The sequence below is a fragment of the Vitis riparia genome, chromosome 15, assembly GCF_004353265.1.
Source record: "Vitis riparia cultivar Riparia Gloire de Montpellier isolate 1030 chromosome 15, EGFV_Vit.rip_1.0, whole genome shotgun sequence".
Lineage (NCBI taxonomy): Eukaryota > Viridiplantae > Streptophyta > Magnoliopsida > Vitales > Vitaceae > Vitis > Vitis riparia.
In genome coordinates this window covers 8,056,878-8,075,385 of record NC_048445.1, presented here as the reverse complement: position 1 = coordinate 8,075,385, position 18,508 = coordinate 8,056,878, and the positions used below count along the sequence as shown (strand labels likewise).

Sequence of the window (18,508 nt, the reverse complement as noted above, 5' to 3'; positions counted from 1 at the left end):
GTTATCGCCTTATTTTTTACTATTATGGGTGTATTGTGCAGGATTCGAGGACAGGGCAGGAGCTTGGGACCGGTCCTAGAGTTGGGCGTATGTTTCCCGTGAGCAATCTTCATCTTCCACCTGTTGCTCCTGTTTCTATTGCTACTGCAGCTGCTGCAGTTTCTTCCTTACCTTCTCTTGCACTTTGGCATTCTCGTCTTGGTCATGCATCATCTTCTCGGGTACAACAGTTAGTGTCTAAGGGTCTGTTGGGTTCTGTGTCTAAAGACATTTTTTATTGTACTTCTTGTCAGTTAGGAAAACAGCCAGCTTTGCCTTTTAATAACAGTGAATCTATTTCTAATAGTATTTTTGAGTTAATTCATTCTGATGTTTGGGGACCTTCTCCTATTGCTAGTATTGGTGGATCTCGATACTTTGTTGTTTTTATTGATGATTATTCTTGTTATAGTTGGATTTTCCCTATGAAATCTCGTTCCGAAATTTTATCAATATATAACAATTTTGCAAAAATGATTGAAACACAATTCTCCAAACGTATCAAAACTTTTCGATCTGATAATGCTCTTGAATATACTCAACATGCGTTTCAAGCTCTGTTGCATTCCTATGGCACTGTACATCATCTAACTTGTCCAGGTACCTCTTAGCAAAATGGTCGAGCCGAAAGAAAACTTCGTCATATTCTTGACACTGGTAATGCTCTGCTTCTTTCTGCCAAAATTCCTGCCCCATTTTGGGGTGAAGCGGATCTTCATGTTGTTCATGCAATTAACCGTATTCCAAGTGTTGTCATCCATAATCAGACTCCGTATGAGCGTCTCTTTGGGTCACCCCCTATCTATCATCACCTTCGCTCATTTGGATCTGCTTGTTTTGTTCTTCTTCAGTCTCATGAGCACAACAAACTTGAGCCTCGCTCTAGACTCTGTTGTTTCCTTGGTTATGGTGAAACTCAAAAGGGGTATAGGTGTTATGATCCTGTCTCTCATCGTCTTCGTGTTTCTCGTAATGTTGTCTTTTGGGAACATCGATTGTTTGTTGAACTCTCTCACTTTCATTCTTCCTTGACTAACTCCTCTGTTTTAGAAATCTTTCCAGATGAATCTCTTATTCCTTCTACAAATACTTTTGATCCTCCTTTGGACTTCTCTCCAGATATTTTTGATGCTTCTCCTAGACAGGTTGCAGATGAACAGATTGATGACGAGCTACCCCACTTTGAGACTGGGTCCCCTGCTCCTACTCTGCCTGAAGATCCTCCACAAGACATACCACCTCGCCACTCAACCCGGGTAAGATCCATTCCTCCACACCTACTTGACTATCATTGTTACACTGCCCTTGCTACACTTCACGAGCCTCAAACCTATCGTGAGGCCTCTACTGACCCTTTATGGCAGATTGCTATGAAAGAGGAACTTGATGCATTAACCAAAAACCATACTTGGGACCTGGTTCCTCTCCCTCCTGGACAGTCTGTGGTTGGTTGTAAGTGGATCTATAAGATCAAGACTCGCTCTGATGGATCCGTTGAGCGCTACAAGGCTCGTCTTGTTGCCAAAGGCTTTACACAGGAATATGGGATTGATTATGAAGAGACTTTTGCTCCAGTTGCTCGTATCTCATCTGTTCGTGCTCTCTTAGCTGTTGCTGCTGCTCGTCAATGGGACCTTTTTCAGATGGATGTTAAAAATGTCTTCCTTAATGGGGATCTGAGTGAAGCAATCTATATGCAACCTCCTCCTGGTCTCTCTGTTGAATCAAACAAGGTTTGTCATCTTCGACGTGCACTTTATGGTCTTAAACAAGCCCCACGAGCTTGGTTTGTCAAGTTCAGCTCCACTATTTTTCGCTTGGGTTACACTACCAGTCCGTATGATTCTGCCTTATTTCTTCGTCGTATTGATAAAGGCACTATTTTGCTTCTTTTATATGTGGATGATATGATCATAACTGGTAATGACCTTAGTGGCATTCAAGAACTCAAGGATTTTCTCAGTCAGCAGTTTGAGATGAAAGATCTTGAACATCTCAGTTATTTCCTGGGTCTTGAAATTACTCATTCCACAGATGGTCTTTATATTACTCAAGCCAAGTATGCTTCTGATCTGCTGTCTCAAGCCGGACTCACTGACAGTAAGAATGTTGACACTCCAGTCGAACTTAATGCGCATCTGACACCCTCCAGGGGGAAACCATTGTCCAATCCTTCTCTTTACAGACGATTGGTTGGCAGCTTAGTTTATCTCACAGTTACTCATCCAGACATCTCCTATGTTGTTCATCAGGTGAGCCAGTATTTGTCTGCTCCACGATCAACTCACTATGCTGCTATTCTGCGCATTCTTCGATACCTGAAGGGTACCATTTTTCATGGCCTTTTCTACTCAGCTCAATCTCCTCTTGTACTCCGTGCATTCTCTGATGCTGATTGGGCAGGAGATCCTACTGATCGCAGGTCCACTACAGCTTACTGCTTCCTTCTTGGTTCTTCTTTGATTTCTTGGAGAAGTAAGAAACAAACTTTTGTGGCCCGCTCCAGTATTGAAGCAGAATATCGTGCTCTTGCTGATACCACATCTGAGCTCATTTGGCTAAGATGGCTTCTTAAGGATTTGGGTGTGTCCACCTCCTCTGCTACTCCCCTTTATTGTGACAACAAGAGTGCCATTCATATTGCTCACAATGATGTCTTTCATGAACGGACTAAACACATCGAGATTGATTGTCATTTTATCCGTTATCATCTTGTCCATGGTGCTCTTAAGCTTTTCTCCGTCTCCTCCAAAGATCAGCTTGCAGATATCTTCACCAAGTCACTTCCTACAAGACGCACTCGTGATTTAATTGACAACCTCAAGTTGGTCTCACATCCACCTTGAGTTTGAGGGGGGCTGTTAATGTATATTATGGGTATATTATATGGGTATATTATGTTATGGGCTTTAGGCCCAGTTAGGTTACTTGTACCGCACACATATGCCTCCTATATAAAGGCACTGATGTATATTCTTTCTCCTAGGAAATACAATACAATCTTTCAGTATTTCTAACATTACCAAATAACGGGATCCCGCAATCCTAAGAAACAGTTGAAGAGGGAGAAACAGAAGAAGTGCAAGAAACGGAAGAAACAGTTGAAGAAGAAGCAGAAGAAGAAGAAGAAAACAGTTGAAGGAGAAGAAGAAACAGTACTTGGAGAAGAAGAAGCAGAAGAAACAGTTGAAGAAGAAGAATAAACAGAAGAAACAAAGGAAACAGTTGAAGAAGAAGAAGAAAGTGAAAAAACAGTAGAAGAAAAAACAGAAGTGACCGAGCCCAAACCATGGAATCAAAGGCCAAGAAAAAGATGGATCAAGAAATTCTTTCTTCAGCAGAAAACACACCGGAAACAAAAAACGTCAGACATTGATGAGGATTTACGCGCCATGACGGAGTCTAGAGCACTTACAAGACCAAAGAAGAGAACCAGAATGCAAAAAGATTTGTAGATGTAAGACATTGATGTTCGATCATTAGCTTTGTCGTGGGTCAATTTCATTTCTTTCTTAATGTCTGGATTTTAGGGTTTTCATGAACAGCGTTACACTTGATTGATCATATTTTGGAACTTGAGTAATGAAAAACATGGTAGGTTGCGTTCTCTTTTTCCTCCCTTTTCTTAGTCGCCAAACGGGGGCACGCATATCCTTACGGACTGATCGAGCCCAATTGTGGTGCTTGCAGATTGAATGGGATTGCAGAGAAACATGATCACTTTAAAGGTGCAATCTTAAGAACATTGGTAGGAGGGTCGATTGTTGTCATTAGTATTAAGCTATAATAACTTCAATCAAGTTTGGAGTTTGCAGCATTTTCTTATTAAGATTATGTTTAAGATTTTAGAAAACATTTTTAACATTTCTAACACTTGAATTATAAAAATTTTCAAATATTATAAATATTAAAAAAAACTTCCTAAAATGCTCTAAATATCAATACTAGAGTAAATTTCAAAAAAACATTTTACAAAATTAAGTTTAATAAAACATTTTTAAAATATTAAAAAAATCATTTATAAGGCTTAATTAAGAATCACTTATTATTAAAAGTGATTCTTTCAAAAACACTTCTACTTTAAATAAAAATAGTGTCCGGTGTACTATTATTATTAAATTAACCAAGCATCATCAGAATATCAAATTGTTAATACAAAATTATTTTTCTCATATTTAGTTATCGTAAAGAAGATGCTAAAGAAATTGCTAGAAACTAATTTGAAACTTTGGAAGGATTGGACTATTCCAAATGAAATGGTAGCTTACCTAATAAATAAATCCTCCCATCAAGCACTTTATGATTTTAGGTCGAGACTTTGGTGAGGCAAGATGAAATTAGGGGTAGTTGTTTCACAACTCATTTGTATTTGACTGTTCAATCGGTCTAACCCGTTTAACATGTTTACAGCCCAACCCCATTTATAACATGTTAATTTGTAAATTTAAAGTTAAAAGGTGTTAACAACCCCATTTCTTGTACTATTTTCTCTCTAAACCACCTCAACTTCAACTCTCAATTCTCTCTCTCTCTCTCTCACTGAAAGTCTCCCCACTTGTGATGCAATTTCCAGACCTTAATGGCCGGAGAAACGCCCCCAACTCATGATAATTCCCACTTGGGGAATGGAGGAGAAAAAGATGAAAAAGAAGAAGAAACCCGGAATCGAAGGCCCAGCTTCGCCAAATGACGGAATCTTGGAATCCCAAAGACCTGAAACGCAAAGAAAAAGGATCAGAAGAAGAAGAAGAAGAAGAAGAGGAAGAAGAGGAAGAAACAGAAGAATCCTGGAATCAAATGTCTCGCCTGAGCTGGGAAACGAAGAAAATCGAATGAGGAGTGGTTCCAAGCTTCACCAAGTAACGGAATCCTGGAATCCTAAAGATCTGAAACGCAAAGAAATGGAACCAGAAGAAAGAGGAAGAAACAGAGGAAGAAGAAGAAGAAACTGAAGAAACAGTTGAAGAAGAAGAAACTGAGGAAATGTTTGAAGAAGAAGAGCAAACTGAGGAAATATTTGGAGAAGAAAGAAGAACTGAGGAAATATTTGAAGAAGAAGAAGAAGAAGAAGAAGAAGAAGAAACTAAGGGAACATTTGAAAAAGAAGAAGACGAAACTGAGGAAACAGTTGAAGAGGAAGAAGAAGAAGCATCGGACGAAACAGTTGAAGAAGAAGAAGGAACTGAGGAAACAGATGACGAAGAAGAAGAAACAGACGAAAGAGTTGAAGAAGAAGAAGGAACTGAGGAAACAGATGACGAAGAAGAAGAAACATAAGAAACGGTTGAAGAAGAAGAAACAGACGAAACAGTTGAAGAAGAAGAAGAAGAAGAAGAAACTGAGGAAACAGATGATGTTGAAAAAGAAACAGAGGGAACAATTGAAGAAGAAACTGAGGAAATAGTACAAGAAAAAACAGAAGTGACAGCGCCCAAACGATGGAATCAAGGGCCGAGAAAAGATGGAACAAGAAATTCTTCAGCAGAAAACACACTGGAAACAAAAACGTCAAAGACGAAGCAAGAGTCCCAAGACCGAAGTTCTCGATCATGCTTTCACCCAAAGAAATTGAAGAGGACATCTTGCCATGATCGGAATCAAACCATCTCAAAAACCAAAGAAGAGATCCAAGAAAGTGAAAAAAGTAGTATGATTCTTATTTTCACTTTAAACTCTTTTTAGAGCTAGTAATCTCTCGTAATAAAATTAAGGTCTCATTACACTTTTGAATTGATATTTATCAAAAGGTAAATAATTTTATCTCATTGCTTTGTACTTCAATTGTGTCTCATTTTGTTTGTAACTCGGTCATGTTCTTTTATATTTAGGTCTCATTTGTTTGTATCTGATCTCATATATTTGTATCATCGTGCAACAACCTATATTCTATTATATACTTTTAGGTTATATTTGGTTCTCGGAAAATAATAAGGAAAGAAAAAAAATATGCAAAAGAAAATGATTTTTTTTATGTTTGGTTATACTATAAAAAATATCAAAGAAAATAAAATATAATTAAATTTTTATATATTTTTACATTATTTAATTTTCATGTTAATAAGTTAAAATAAATAAAATGAGTTTGAAGTAGCAAATAAAAATAATTTATTGATTTTTAATCTATTTTTTATTTTCTTTCACTTTTTCTTTTCTTTTACTTTTTCTTTTCTTCTACTTTTTCTTTATATTTTATTTCCATTACATTTTCCCTCAAATTTTTCGGGAACCAAACATAACCTTAACGTTTAAGATTATGGGTTCAATAGGTATTGAATGTGTACCCTAGTATTTTCCTAAAATTATATAAATTCATACATAACCTTTTAATGAGATTAGAAAAGATGGTTTTGAAAAGCTAACCCCAATGAGCTGAAGCAGAAAATGTGAGGCCCAAAACAAAAGGGAAGCCCATTAGGGAAAAGCCCAAACCAGAGCATAATAGCCCATATAGACAAAGGACCAAAACAAGGAGAAAAGAGAAGGCAAATGGAGGAAAATGGCCACGGCAGTGGCGATGGTAGTCATTGGTGGTGGGCTCTGGCAAGCGCCGCCCAATTAGGGTGGGGCGTATTCTCGTACCGGAGAGGCGGGGTCGGCGACTCTCGCCTCATGCCAGTCAAAGCCTTCGGCGTCGCCTCCCTCTTCGTCGGCGCTGCCGCCTCGGCCGCCTTTGGCGTCCTCCATGCTTCCGGCATTCACAAGGTTTATGGATCTTCTCCCTCCCTTTATTATATTTTCCAAGATCTGAAATTGAAGCATTTATTGTGGAAGTTTTTGTTTGCACACCAATCAATCACAAAAGGAAGAAAGAATCATGAATTTGTGCCTTCTGATAGTTAAAATACCTAAAAAAGAAAAGGAAAAAGAAAAACCCTAAATGAGTGAGCTATGATATCACAATTTGAATTTAAATTACTTGCGCAGATGAATATGTGCTGCAGGTAACTGATGTACAAATGGATAGAACAATTGATTCCAAGCTATTTGGGTGCAGAGGGGAATGAGAGGTAGATCACTGGGCATTGGATGAAGTGAAATTCACTTGAATTCATAATGGGAAATGAGATAGATAGTTGATTAGAGGAAGAAAGCACAGGAGAAGAACCACTGTCAAGAAGATTAAGGGCTTCTTCTTGTTAAGGTCAAGGATTTCGTCTAATTCGTCAACTGGGTCATTCAAAAAGTTGTAATGCATAACTTCCCTTGATTTGGAGACTAGTATTACTCTTTCAAATTAGGATTATGATGCAATAAAATTGGCTAACTTGAAGAAGCAACCTTTCAACACCCAAATCTCCTAGGATGGAGACAGAGTATTTCGCATCTCACAAGGGCATTGTCAGTTTCTGGTAGTACCTTTGGCCTCCTTAGGTGGTTGAAATGGGTTTGCATTTGGAGGAATTACAATTCAGTAAAGTTGGAATATGTTAGCTACTTGTATGAATTCTGCTTTCTTGGTGCTGAAAGTTGCTGGCTGTCTAATGTTTAGTTTGAGGTTGTTTTAGGTATTTTCTTTATTTAGTTTGAAGTGTATAATCCAAGACTAGCAGAAGCAACTCACCCCCAAGTACTTGGGATTAAGACTTTGCGAGACTTAATAGGATTTTACAATATGTTCTTTGTTTTATTAAAAGTTTGTATGTTTGAGCTTTAATGATTTTGGCAACAGGGCTTAGATATGAAAAAACCCGATTGTTTTCTACTTGAGCAAAGTTTGTGGAGATCATTGCAGTGGATAATTTTAACTAAATATGAGCTCATATTAACCGCACTTGTTAGTGAGAATAGTTGAAAGCATTATAGAAATTACAAATTTGTCATTTTCTTTTGGGACCTCCCTACATACTTGTATGGCTCAATGCGCACCTACATGAAAGGAGATTACAATTTCCTCACTATTGAAGAATATGGGATTGGGTCATTGTTACAGGGAGAGGCGTGATCATCATAATAAACATTTCGGAGTGATATTGGATACACTGGAAAAAGGATTGGCAATGTAATATTATAGATAAGCTCCTCCCATTTTCTTCATTTCTTTCTTTTAAAAGCCTACTCCTTCATTCCTCAATCTACCGTTACAATCTAGCCAAATCATATCCAGTTTGGTCTCTTTCCCTTTTGATGCTATGTAATTTGCACCTAAAACCTAGGTCACTTGTATCAGCCTTATTCTCTATTTTGAGTATTGGCCTTCAAGATATTGTTAAACATATCAATCAAGTGGAAAGATTCAAATTTGAACTCTATTCCTTGCTCCTTTTTGGGGACAATGCAATATGATATCCTAAATATTATTCTCATGCTTACATCTTTTACAACATTGTATTACAAAAACCATGTATGTATGATCTAGTATTTGTGTGATGCACTGACAGGCTGCCTGATATTTGTAGGTAGAAGACCTCAAGGAAATGGGTGCCAATATAAGGACAGGACTTGGAGTTCGTCCACGAGGCACGGGATAAATAAATTTTTTATTTACTTTCTTTTCTTTTTTTATGGTAAATTTGAATGTCATAACAAGTTTTGTAGTTGGGATTCTGATTATGAGGAAAGAATTGGAGTGTTCTGCTTTTGTATTCCTGTAAGAACTCTTCATCTTTTTTAGCTAGAAAAGTCCTATTTCATTCAGTTGTAGGCATGATGTAGTTAACTAAACTAAGCTCTCCTCATTTTTTCCTGATTACCTCTGGTTGCTGAGAAAACCAAGGAAAATGAAAGGAAAATATTCTTTAATTAAGCTCTTTACAAAGGTCAGGTTTCCAAAAAGAAATTAAATCCTTGCCTCAGCTGGTACAAATATTGAGGTCTGGCTATGGTTTTGGTTATTCACTGTATAGTTAGTTTTGCTGCATTGGTTTAACAGTTTAAGTGATGGATCATTTGGTTAAATATCTCGCATTTGGATTGGAGTGCTTCTTTGGATGACCTTATCTAAACTTTGATGTTAGATTTCAGTACCATCTGCTTGCTGATGCATTTTCCTTGGTGTCCCTTCTCATGTTTTGGAATGAGAATATTGACCTTGGTTTTCTGCATATATGTCTGAATCCTATATGGATCCCAATTTTCCATTGTTTTCTGCATATTAGTAAATTTCCTGGTTTTCCTTCAGTACAAGGAGCTGCTGAGAAAACCTTGGGAAGAAAAAGAAATCGATCCAATGCTATCCCCATCAAGACTCCCATTTTGTCACAATGGAAATCTGTTCATTGTTTGTACTGACCTATCATTGAGTTAAGTTTTGAGTCTCGGAATCAAAACTTCTTGACTTGTTTCATTCCATTCCATTCTTATTCTATCTATTTCTATAAATATGATAATAATTCTAGCATTTTATATATAATGTATTTTTCCTTCTAAAAAAGAACAATTATTTGAGAAATTAAAAAAATAAAAATAAATTAATTGTCTTTTAAAAAATCACGTGCGGTTTTTATCACACATTAAGTTAACTTTAATAATTAATTCTGCTCAGAATGAGAGGTTGATACTTCCTTCTTGGGTTGATACTTCTTGCACCAAAGTGGCCTTCCATGGACCAAAAATTTGGCATGCTCTTTGCTGTTGACGATCAAGGCTGGCACGCTGGATTTAGTGAACACCACCCTCCCGAACAACGGCGGTCCTCTTCTGGTCTCCGCCCAGTTCACGTCAACCTTTTCTACGCAATCTCCATACATCCTGTCACATTTCCACCATTATTAATGAACATTCTAATATATATTCATATTTCTATCATATTTGTCACGTAAACTTCCTCGTGATTGTGTATGCAAGCATGCATGCAAGTGTTGGATATTCCATACATACGTACGTCCTAAGGAGAAAAGCAAAATTAGCCTAGGGTTTCAATATTTACGTAGTAAAAAACTGCCATAACTGGAAATTGCTCAGAGGATATCCATTGGAGAAGGTGATGAACAAGCTTCGATCTTCCTCGGGTGCTCTCTCTTGCCACGGGTTCCATTCCTTCGCAAAAGGGTTGAGTTTGGATCGAGCCCTAGTTCGCACATTTGGCGTCCCATTTATTGGGGAAAGCCCTGGCAGAACTGCAGCGCCACCCTGCTGGTTCATCCCCTGTCCCATTGGTCGGAACCATTTCCTCACAACCTGTCCAGTAGTTTTAATATCATGGGATTCATCACAAGTGTTATTATTATCAGCCTTGAGCCCTCTCTTCTCCAAAATATCCTTGAAAATCACACTGCATACTCCATTACAGAGTCCAGAAATGTCCTTGGAGACGGAATCTTTGTTTTTGGATATGTTAAAGAGGGAGGAACGGCACCCAGAAAGCCTAGCAGTGATCGGAATGACACCCAATGAACCAGACTGAAGCGAATCAGAGTTGAGAGAAGCCAAGGCCACCTTGGCTTCAGCACAGGCATGGGCCAAGAGTTCATCATCATGACAGCACAATCGTTTCACTATGTCTTCGTACCCTTCTGCCTCAAGCCATAGCCAGAAGGAAACAATCCTCATGGAGAGTTGGACGTCGGTCCCCATATCAAGAATTCTGCGAAACACAATCCTTTCCAGATGGTGGAGGGCGACAATGGCCTGAACTGCATCCATGGAGATGAAATAAACTGTGGAGAGAATGAAAATGAGTGCCTGTGTGGAGGAACAAGCTTTGCTTCTCTCTCTCAAGAGAGAGAAAATTCGTGTGTGCGCGTGGGGAGAGAGACAGAGACACTGGGTTGGTGAGAAACAAGAGGGATTGAGGGTTCATTTCATACTGACACTTGGGGACAGTTTAGGACAGTTGAGAAGGGTTGTGACTGTTGAGAGAGACAGAGAGAGGCGTCTTACGTAATTTTGCAGCGGATGCAACGATTGACAGTCTGAAGATAACATGGTGTTTGGCAGGTGGGATTTTGGTTTATGAATTTGTAAAATAAAATTTTTATTATATAATAAGAGAATTTTTAATAACAAGTTTTTTTATATTAAATAAAATAAATTTTAATTTTTTTATATTCAAAATCTAAAAAATTTCATATTTTTTTTCAAATACTTTTATTCTATTATGTCTAATCATAATTTCTCCCAAAACAAAATAAATATATAATTTTAAAATGATAATATTATCCTACGTGTCCTGTCGAAGAATTCTCCACCAAAATCCACATAAACAATTTGAGAAAAAAAAATCAGGTAAAATTTTGTTACCGCTCGCGTGGTATTTGGGGTAATAAGAAAAATCATGGGGGCATGATGGTAAATTTGAAAATTTTGAAAATAGAGAAAAAAATGGGGAAATGTGGGTGAATAGTGGGAAGTGGGGGGTGCCAGTAACCGCTTTAACCGTCACCAAACAAGGAAAAAAAGAGAGAAAGAAAAGTTGCAGAGAAGACTGGAAAGGAAAGGAGTGAAATTAAGAATGGAAGGAGAGAGAGACGAGATAAAGAAAGGGCCATGGAAGGCAGAGGAAGATGAGGTGCTGATAAACCATGTGAACAAGTATGGCCCCAGAGACTGGAGCTCCATTCGCTCCAAAGGGCTCTTGCAGCGCACTGGCAAGTCCTGTCGCCTCCGTTGGGTCAACAAACTCAGACCCAACTTGAAGAAGTACTCCATTTTCCTGCTCTTTCTCGCCCTTTCTTTTCTTATGTAACACACACGGCGAACCAACATGTCATATGTTCACTGCGTCTATTCTGAGAAGAAAATAAAGCAATGCATCCAGTTTCTGAAAATACTTCCATGATCTTGAAAGCATTTTCTCGAACTGCATTTTTTAATTACTATTCTGATGAATTTAATAATATGGGGCATCTGCTGTATAAAACTAGAAGTATTTTTATCATATTGAGATGGTGATGATGGGGTATTTTCCTTTCTTTCTTTCTTTTTTTTTTTTTTTTTTTTTGTTCTTATTTTTCCCAGTGGGTGCAAGTTTTCATCAGAGGAGGAGAGGCTGGTGATAGAGTTGCAGGCACAGTTTGGGAACAAATGGGCGAGAATCGCTACGTATTTGCCAGGGAGAACTGATAATGATGTGAAGAATTTTTGGAGCAGCAGGCAGAAGAGGTTGGCCAGGATTTTGCAGACTCCACCATCTTCTTCACCATCTTCTTCCCAATCACACAAAAACCCTGGGGAAGTCCCATTTCTTCATGATTTCCCAACTCTAGAGGTAACCAAATACATTAACTCATAACACTCTGGGGAACAGAAATTCCATCGTCTCTTTGTCTGTGATGTCGGTTTTTCTTCATTTTTCAGGTCCCCAACTTCAGTGCTTCAATGGAGGAAGACTTATCCTCAAAATCATCCTATATTGACAACTCTGAAATGATCAAGTTGGTGGGTTTACCAGATATGGTAGAGCCTAACTTGCCGGCTTTGGAGACCAACCTTTTCCAACTTCAGTTCAACCATGCTGATCAGAAGACTCCATGCCTGGAGTCCCAAGCACAATTCCCCTTCCCTCACCTCCCACAACCCCAACCAGCCCTCATGCTCTCGCCAGAGAGCCAAGAACTGGTGGCTAGACTTGACGATCCCAACTTTTTTGATGTGTTTGGAGACCGAGATGTTTCTCAGGAACTGGGGAATGGAGCTCAACTTCCTGTTGAGCCAACATTTTTTGAACTGGAAAGTTGCAAAAGCTGTGGGAAACGAAAGGAGAACCCCATGACTCCGGACAGCTTCTTCGATGACTTCCCAACCGACATGTTTGATCATATGGAGCCCCTTCCGAGCCCGTCAGAGTGGTGATTTAGGTAAATTTAGAGATCACAAGGCTGTTAACATTTCTACACTAGTTTCTGTAGTGGCATTCAAATACGCTAGTGACTGCTATTCTTGTACTAAGACTCTTTTCTGAGATTAGTAATCCAAATATCCATAACCATAATATTTTATTCCATAAATATAGCACAATTCACAAGACAAATTTAAAAATGATGCAAGACATAAGTTTTAGGGCAATGAAAATATGCTTTCCTCTAAAATATGAGGAAAAAAAAGGCATAAAAATTATGTGCTGCAACAACATAACAAATACAACAAGAAGTTTCTTTCATTTCTCCAATGTTTGTGCTCTTCTCAATCATTAGCACTTAAAAGAAATAAATTGATCTCTTCCTGAAGGAAGATCAATATCAAGTTTGATGCCTTGTACATTCAATGAGTTTCAGGCTTTAGGAGTGTCCTCCCACTGGAGGAGTTTAAATGGAGGAACTTAAATAAATTACATGTTACACAGGATTGGTAATAGGGCTCAAGGGGTAGTAACTGATACCAGTTTGACCGTGTTTTGTGAGTACCTGAAAGTTCCCTGCTGTAAATGACTCATTATTACCAAAGAAGATGGGTCTTCTTGAGTGTGAAAATGCACAATAATCCACTTCATACACTGTAGCATCCTTCATGAATGCAGAAATTGAAACCCCAACACCTTCCCCTGCACAGGATAATCATGGCACAAGTAATTTAGAGGAGTGTTTAGAAACCATATTGGAAGGATATCAAAGGCATTGAATGCCATGAGTAAAAATCCTATGTTGTATCCGAATATTTTCTGAATGCACGAATAGTATGATTTATAGAATAAATCTCATGGGAAAGCAAAATAAATGCTATTGAGAGCAATGCACAAGCAAAAAGAAATCATTTTGTTCCCAGTTGGTGCTCAGACACCAAGTTAAGGGATAGAGCAACAGATACAAATGCATCTTGCAGACCCTGGGTTGCAAGACAAGGTATGTTATAGTCTCAAAGGATAGACATCATATCGTTAAAAATGAAATTAAAATACAGAACAAAGAAATTGAAGATACCGTGTGTGACCAGCAACAAGTTTTCTGAAGGGAATTTATCTGCAAGGGCCTGAATAACCTTTTCGTATCTGATCCTTGAACCTGGCACCCCCTCTTCATACTGTGGCAACTATACCTCAAGCAAAGAGTCCATCTCAGTACATATAATATTGTTTGGGGAGACAAATGCATATACGGTTATGGTAACCAAGAAAATTTCAATTATAAAGCAAAAAAAAAAAAAGAAAATATGTTAGTGTCATGCATACTTCTTGGTACACTCGTTCCACAGTAGTATCCACTGTACCAGCCGGTAACATAGCTTCAAGCTCTGATACGTTGAAACCCCAATTCCCATCTTTAGGAGCCAATTCAAGCCTTATGGCTTCCCTGCTCATCATCTCACATAATCCAAACTCAATTGATACCTGAAAAATAAGTATAAAAAAAAAAAAATTCAAGCAGGTAAATGTTAAGGCTGGATCGATCTGGTTAACTTTCTGATCTGGAGACATATGCTGATCAAATCATCTTACAGGAATGCAAATCACATCAATTTAAGATATGGTGAGATCCTGTGGGCATTTGAATAAATAATTTCATCCATTTTTCTGTTTTTATCTTTTGGGTATTAAGAAGCCCCTAAAAAATTTGTTTGAGTGTTAACATCCACAGGGGGAGGAAGTTCATCCATGAGCATTCTGAGCATACCTTAACATTTCTTATCCGCTCATTGCATCAGATCAACAAATCAGAGAACAATGAAAGACAAATTCGGAATAAATGTATTTGCATCTGTTAGATACCAGATCAAAACTGTTAGATAATTTCTTTTCATCAGAGTGCATCTGGATATACGTTGATTTGGTACCAATTAAATCCCATTTATTAACAGCCCATGCAGAAAATTTATCAGCTTCTGAAGTACACCAAATTCTAGCATGTAAATCTAGATGGAACTTAAGCCTCAAAAGGAAGAGGAAGTAACAGATGGAACTTAAGTCTCAAAAGGAAGAGGAAGTAATTTCACTTGTGTCATATGGTGGATGTACATACAATATCTGTAGAGGCATTAGTTGGAAATAAAAGTCACCAATTAGCTGTAGCTGCGTGTGATGTGAAAAAGAGAGGAAAAAATTTATAGGGAGGAGGGCATCAATGTCTTGTTTGTTCCGTTTATGTCCCACAAAACTTGAGAATCTCCAGAAGACTAACCGTGTTCCTTTTCCAATAAGCTTCTCATTGTTGACAGAACCAGGTAATACTCTTTCCCATATCAACAAGGTTTTCATCATTGGTGGGGAAATATGTGTTAAAAAGCCGTGTGACAATCTGCACATATCTTTCCCATCTCTTAGGGAAATTTTAATTCCCTGTTAGAACATGGGTATATACCTGAGGGCTCAATTGGTTTTAGGACACAACATAATCAGGAAATAAAATGTGTTCCAAGCCCATGGATGAGTTTTTTGTATCTCTGAGATTGTAAGAATAGTAAGATATATCAATGAACGATTTTCATTATTTGAAGAAGTGCAGAGTTGTTACTGTCATGGTACCTAAAAATGTAGTCCAGTACGAACAATTCTAAGAGGAATTTTCAGTAGACCTTCCAGGATCCGCCTTTTCAAGTGCAAAATAACGCCAACAAGCTAAGAGTCTATATGTTCTCCTAATGAGTAAAACCAAGTACAGATACTTCTAAGAAATCCATGTGGTTCACCATCTAAGCTCTTCCACATCAAAATTTCCATAAGCTTTGCAGAGTGGAAGATAGAGTGCATGTCATCCATGATAATAGGCAAATGCTATGTCTTTTGTTACTGCTAGTTTTTTCAATTTTGGTGCATGTGGATTGGGGTTTATTGTTTGGTTTTATTCTAAGACTCAAACTTCCAAGGTTGAACACTGAATTGCATATGCTGTTAGTGAATCTTACATGCTGTTTTCACACTGTCTTCACCAAGTTTACAGCTAGCGTATAAGCAAAGCAACGCAAAGGGTGTGGAATTGTAGACTGTCTCCTTAAGACGGTAACTTTTTAGTTTTCTTTCATAGATTAATACTTAAATTCTTATCAACCTCTCTTCAGTGTCATATCACTGAAAAACTGCAATTGCAAAAATAGCTAGAATGTTTTAATCATTCATCAATTAGTTCTGATAACAAAAATGTTTTATCACTGCAGCATGAAAGGATTTGAACTAGATTTTATAATCAATCTGAATCACCCATAGCTTTTGATTTCCAAATTGGGTGTCAAAAATTTCCTCAGCCTGTATTTGACTGCCACAAATTCCAACATATCGTTTCCAACAAGCCAAATTATAATATTCTTACTTTCTAAATAAAACTTTGACCTAACTTGTGCATCCTTTTCCCAGATGCTTCCACCAATCTAATTTCAACAAACCAGAATCATGATATTTTTATTTACTCAACAAAGTTTCCACCAAAGTTGTGAACCATTTTCCCAGATGTTTCCACCAAAGTTGTGAACCATTTTCCCAGATGTTTCCGCCAAGTCAAGAAAAGACCACTGACACCACCAACCTAATTTCCATGTTTGGCTCCTGAGACAAAGTAAACAGCAAAAGGAAAGCACAAATTTGGAACAAAAAAATTTCGACCATGAGACAAAAACCTCCACCAGCCTGAGCCTGAAACACCTCTTTCTTATGTTTCAACAAAACGAAAAATGCTTAAAATCTTCTAATTTTTGGCAACCCCATGAGACAAAAACCTTCGCACAGCTGAACATAGAACATCTCTTTCCTATAAGAAATCTTCTATGCAGGGAACAGAGTAAAATCCATTCAATCAAATTGAATTTCATACATATATGTATACACAAAGTTTGAAAAGACTAGGTTTATTAAAGAATGAATCTATATCAGGAAATTTTTCTACACAAGCCTTTGAGACAAAAATCTCCGACTAACTGTAACTAACGCTTCTCTTTCCTATCCAAAGCTATCTTGTCCTCTAGTTTCTCAGCAACCAAACAGAGTGTTGACATCATTCGATCAAAATCAAATCAAATTCACAATATACACATGTCTACCATTCACGATCCTGTGAGACAAAACCTCCACAAAACTGAGCTTAATACATCTCCTTCCTATTAAATAAAAATTATTTTCTAGTCCCTTATTTCTCAGAGACCAAACAGAGTGCAGACATAATTCAATCAACTCCAATTTCACACATGCACACATACGCGAGATTTGATAAGAACCAGGTCAACAAATGATATAAAACAAAGCTATTGATAGAGAGACCAGACCTTGAGCTTGGAAGGATCGATGGCGACACCTTCGCCTGTCATATTGACGGGATCGTCATCGATGGCGCAGAGAGCAGAGATCACTTCGGAGGCAGTCTGAACACAGCGGAGAAACGGAGACACTAAAACCCTGTGGATCGGAAAACCCAGCTGGGATCGGAGCTTCCGGCCTGTGCAGAAAGCCCGGACCTTGCCGGGGTCGGCGAGCGGCGGGTCCCACGGCCTCGCCGCCGTGGACACCCAGAGCGGCTCGCTGTTGTCGAGGCGGTCTCCGTGCCTCATTACGACGACGTTTTGGAAGTGTTGAGAATCTGAAGAGTCCATGCTGAGATTTCGCGAGGAGGAGAGGAAGGCTTTAGTGAGAGAAAGAGGGAGTTGCCTTAGAGAGAGAACGCAAGGAACGAGAATTGCAGAAGAGAGGGATATGGTTAGAAGATGCGACATCGAGGGAGATGACGTGGAAAATCAAAGACTTATTGGTCATTCTTTATTTTATGTATTTATTTATTTTTATTAATTTTCCTCTCATTTTCTGAGAAAGTTACGTGATGACGTGCCTTTTTCAGTCTTGTTCTTTCATTTGTTGACTCTCAAACCCGGACAACACGTACGAATTTTTTTTTTTTTAAAAAAATGAGAATGTAATATAAATATTTTCTTTATTTTGATAAATTAGATAAAATGATTTATAAATAATTTAATTATTTAATAAATTTAAAAACCATTAAACTAATTTTAAATAATATATAAATCATTTAACTAAAATTTCATAGAATCAGGAGAAAGAGGAAAGGAGAGGCCTTTGGATACAACTAGTTGATGTTGTACACGTGAATCACTTGATTGCGTTAATCACGTGGAACTAATATTCCCTGTGTGATGGTGTAGGCCTTTACCATGCACAACCACACCACAATCTGTATAAAGATAAATGTGTGTTTTATTTTTATTTTTATTTTTATTTTTATATACAAATAACCCTCATATTTTAAAAAATATATATATATATGTAATGAAAATATAAATTATGTCAAAATTCAAAATAAATTAAAAGAAATTGAAAAATATATAGATATTTAACAAAGAAATTTAAAAAAAAGAAACATAAAATTTTATATTATGTAACTTAAAAAACATACATATTAGGAGAAATAGGGAACGAAATACTTTACAATGGTAGGGATAAGGATAGGAAAGTTTTGCGCTTAAAGGCTTACATGATGAGAGAGAAAGAAGAAAGAAGGGGGAGCTTAAGATGAGAAGAAGAGCGAAAAATGAATCGTGCTTACAAATGAGAATCATGCCTCCTTAAGTAGCTTGAAAATGGAATCTTTTATATATGTATATATATATATAACCTTACTATATTTTAAAAAAATTAATAAATAAAGGTTATTTTCTGAATATTATG

General features: G+C 37.6%; 4 protein-coding genes across 4 annotated transcripts; 2 read left to right on the top strand and 2 right to left on the bottom strand.

Moving 5' to 3' along the window:
• Positions 1-6,525: 6,525 nt before the first annotated feature.
• Positions 6,526-8,725, top strand: LOC117931795. The gene is made up of 2 exons (XM_034852865.1): positions 6,526-6,741; positions 8,436-8,725. Exons 1-2 carry the CDS (start codon positions 6,526-6,528, stop codon positions 8,505-8,507), a joined length of 288 nt encoding a protein of 95 aa, XP_034708756.1. The 3' UTR covers positions 8,508-8,725.
• Positions 8,726-9,506: 781 nt separating this feature from the next.
• Positions 9,507-10,670, bottom strand: LOC117931928. Its single transcript, XM_034852999.1, has 2 exons — positions 9,926-10,670; positions 9,507-9,726 (listed from the first exon to the last, which is right to left on the bottom strand). Exons 1-2 carry the CDS (start codon positions 10,618-10,620, stop codon positions 9,507-9,509), a joined length of 915 nt encoding a protein of 304 aa, XP_034708890.1. The 5' UTR covers positions 10,621-10,670.
• Positions 10,671-11,428: 758 nt separating this feature from the next.
• LOC117932812 (transcription factor DUO1) lies at positions 11,429-12,901 on the top strand. Its single transcript, XM_034854145.1, has 3 exons — positions 11,429-11,616; positions 11,935-12,184; positions 12,274-12,901. Exons 1-3 carry the CDS (start codon positions 11,429-11,431, stop codon positions 12,766-12,768), a joined length of 933 nt encoding a protein of 310 aa, XP_034710036.1. The 3' UTR covers positions 12,769-12,901.
• Positions 12,902-13,047: 146 nt separating this feature from the next.
• Positions 13,048-17,551, bottom strand: LOC117932813. Its single transcript, XM_034854146.1, has 4 exons — positions 17,098-17,551; positions 14,081-14,239; positions 13,833-13,941; positions 13,048-13,456 (listed from the first exon to the last, which is right to left on the bottom strand). Exons 1-4 carry the CDS (start codon positions 17,539-17,541, stop codon positions 13,251-13,253), a joined length of 918 nt encoding a protein of 305 aa, XP_034710037.1. The 5' UTR covers positions 17,542-17,551; the 3' UTR covers positions 13,048-13,250.
• Between the last annotated feature and the right edge of the window lie 957 nt (positions 17,552-18,508).

What these genes read in the sequence shown, in the direction of transcription:
- LOC117932813 (XM_034854146.1), bottom strand. Translation starts at nt 17,541, where the DNA reads ATGTCGCATCTTCTAACCATATCCCTCTCTTCTGCAATTCTCGTTCCT. An exon ending in TCGATCCTTCCAAGCTCAAG is followed by an intron (nt 14,240 to 17,097) that starts GTCTGGTCTCTC and finishes CTTATTTTTCAG; the next exon opens with GTATCAATTGAGTTTGGATT. An exon ending in TGGAACGAGTGTACCAAGAA is followed by an intron (nt 13,942 to 14,080) that starts GTATGCATGACA and finishes CTTGAGGTATAG; the next exon opens with TTGCCACAGTATGAAGAGGG.
- LOC117932812 (XM_034854145.1), top strand. Translation starts at nt 11,429, where the DNA reads ATGGAAGGAGAGAGAGACGAGATAAAGAAAGGGCCATGGAAGGCAGAG. An exon ending in CTCAGACCCAACTTGAAGAA is followed by an intron (nt 11,617 to 11,934) that starts GTACTCCATTTT and finishes TATTTTTCCCAG; the next exon opens with TGGGTGCAAGTTTTCATCAG. An exon ending in ATGATTTCCCAACTCTAGAG is followed by an intron (nt 12,185 to 12,273) that starts GTAACCAAATAC and finishes TTCATTTTTCAG; the next exon opens with GTCCCCAACTTCAGTGCTTC.
- LOC117931928 (XM_034852999.1), bottom strand. Translation starts at nt 10,620, where the DNA reads ATGGATGCAGTTCAGGCCATTGTCGCCCTCCACCATCTGGAAAGGATT. An exon ending in TATCCTCTGAGCAATTTCCA is followed by an intron (nt 9,727 to 9,925) that starts GTTATGGCAGTT and finishes GAAATGTGACAG; the next exon opens with GATGTATGGAGATTGCGTAG.
- LOC117931795 (XM_034852865.1), top strand. Translation starts at nt 6,526, where the DNA reads ATGGAGGAAAATGGCCACGGCAGTGGCGATGGTAGTCATTGGTGGTGG. An exon ending in ATGCTTCCGGCATTCACAAG is followed by an intron (nt 6,742 to 8,435) that starts GTTTATGGATCT and finishes TGATATTTGTAG; the next exon opens with GTAGAAGACCTCAAGGAAAT.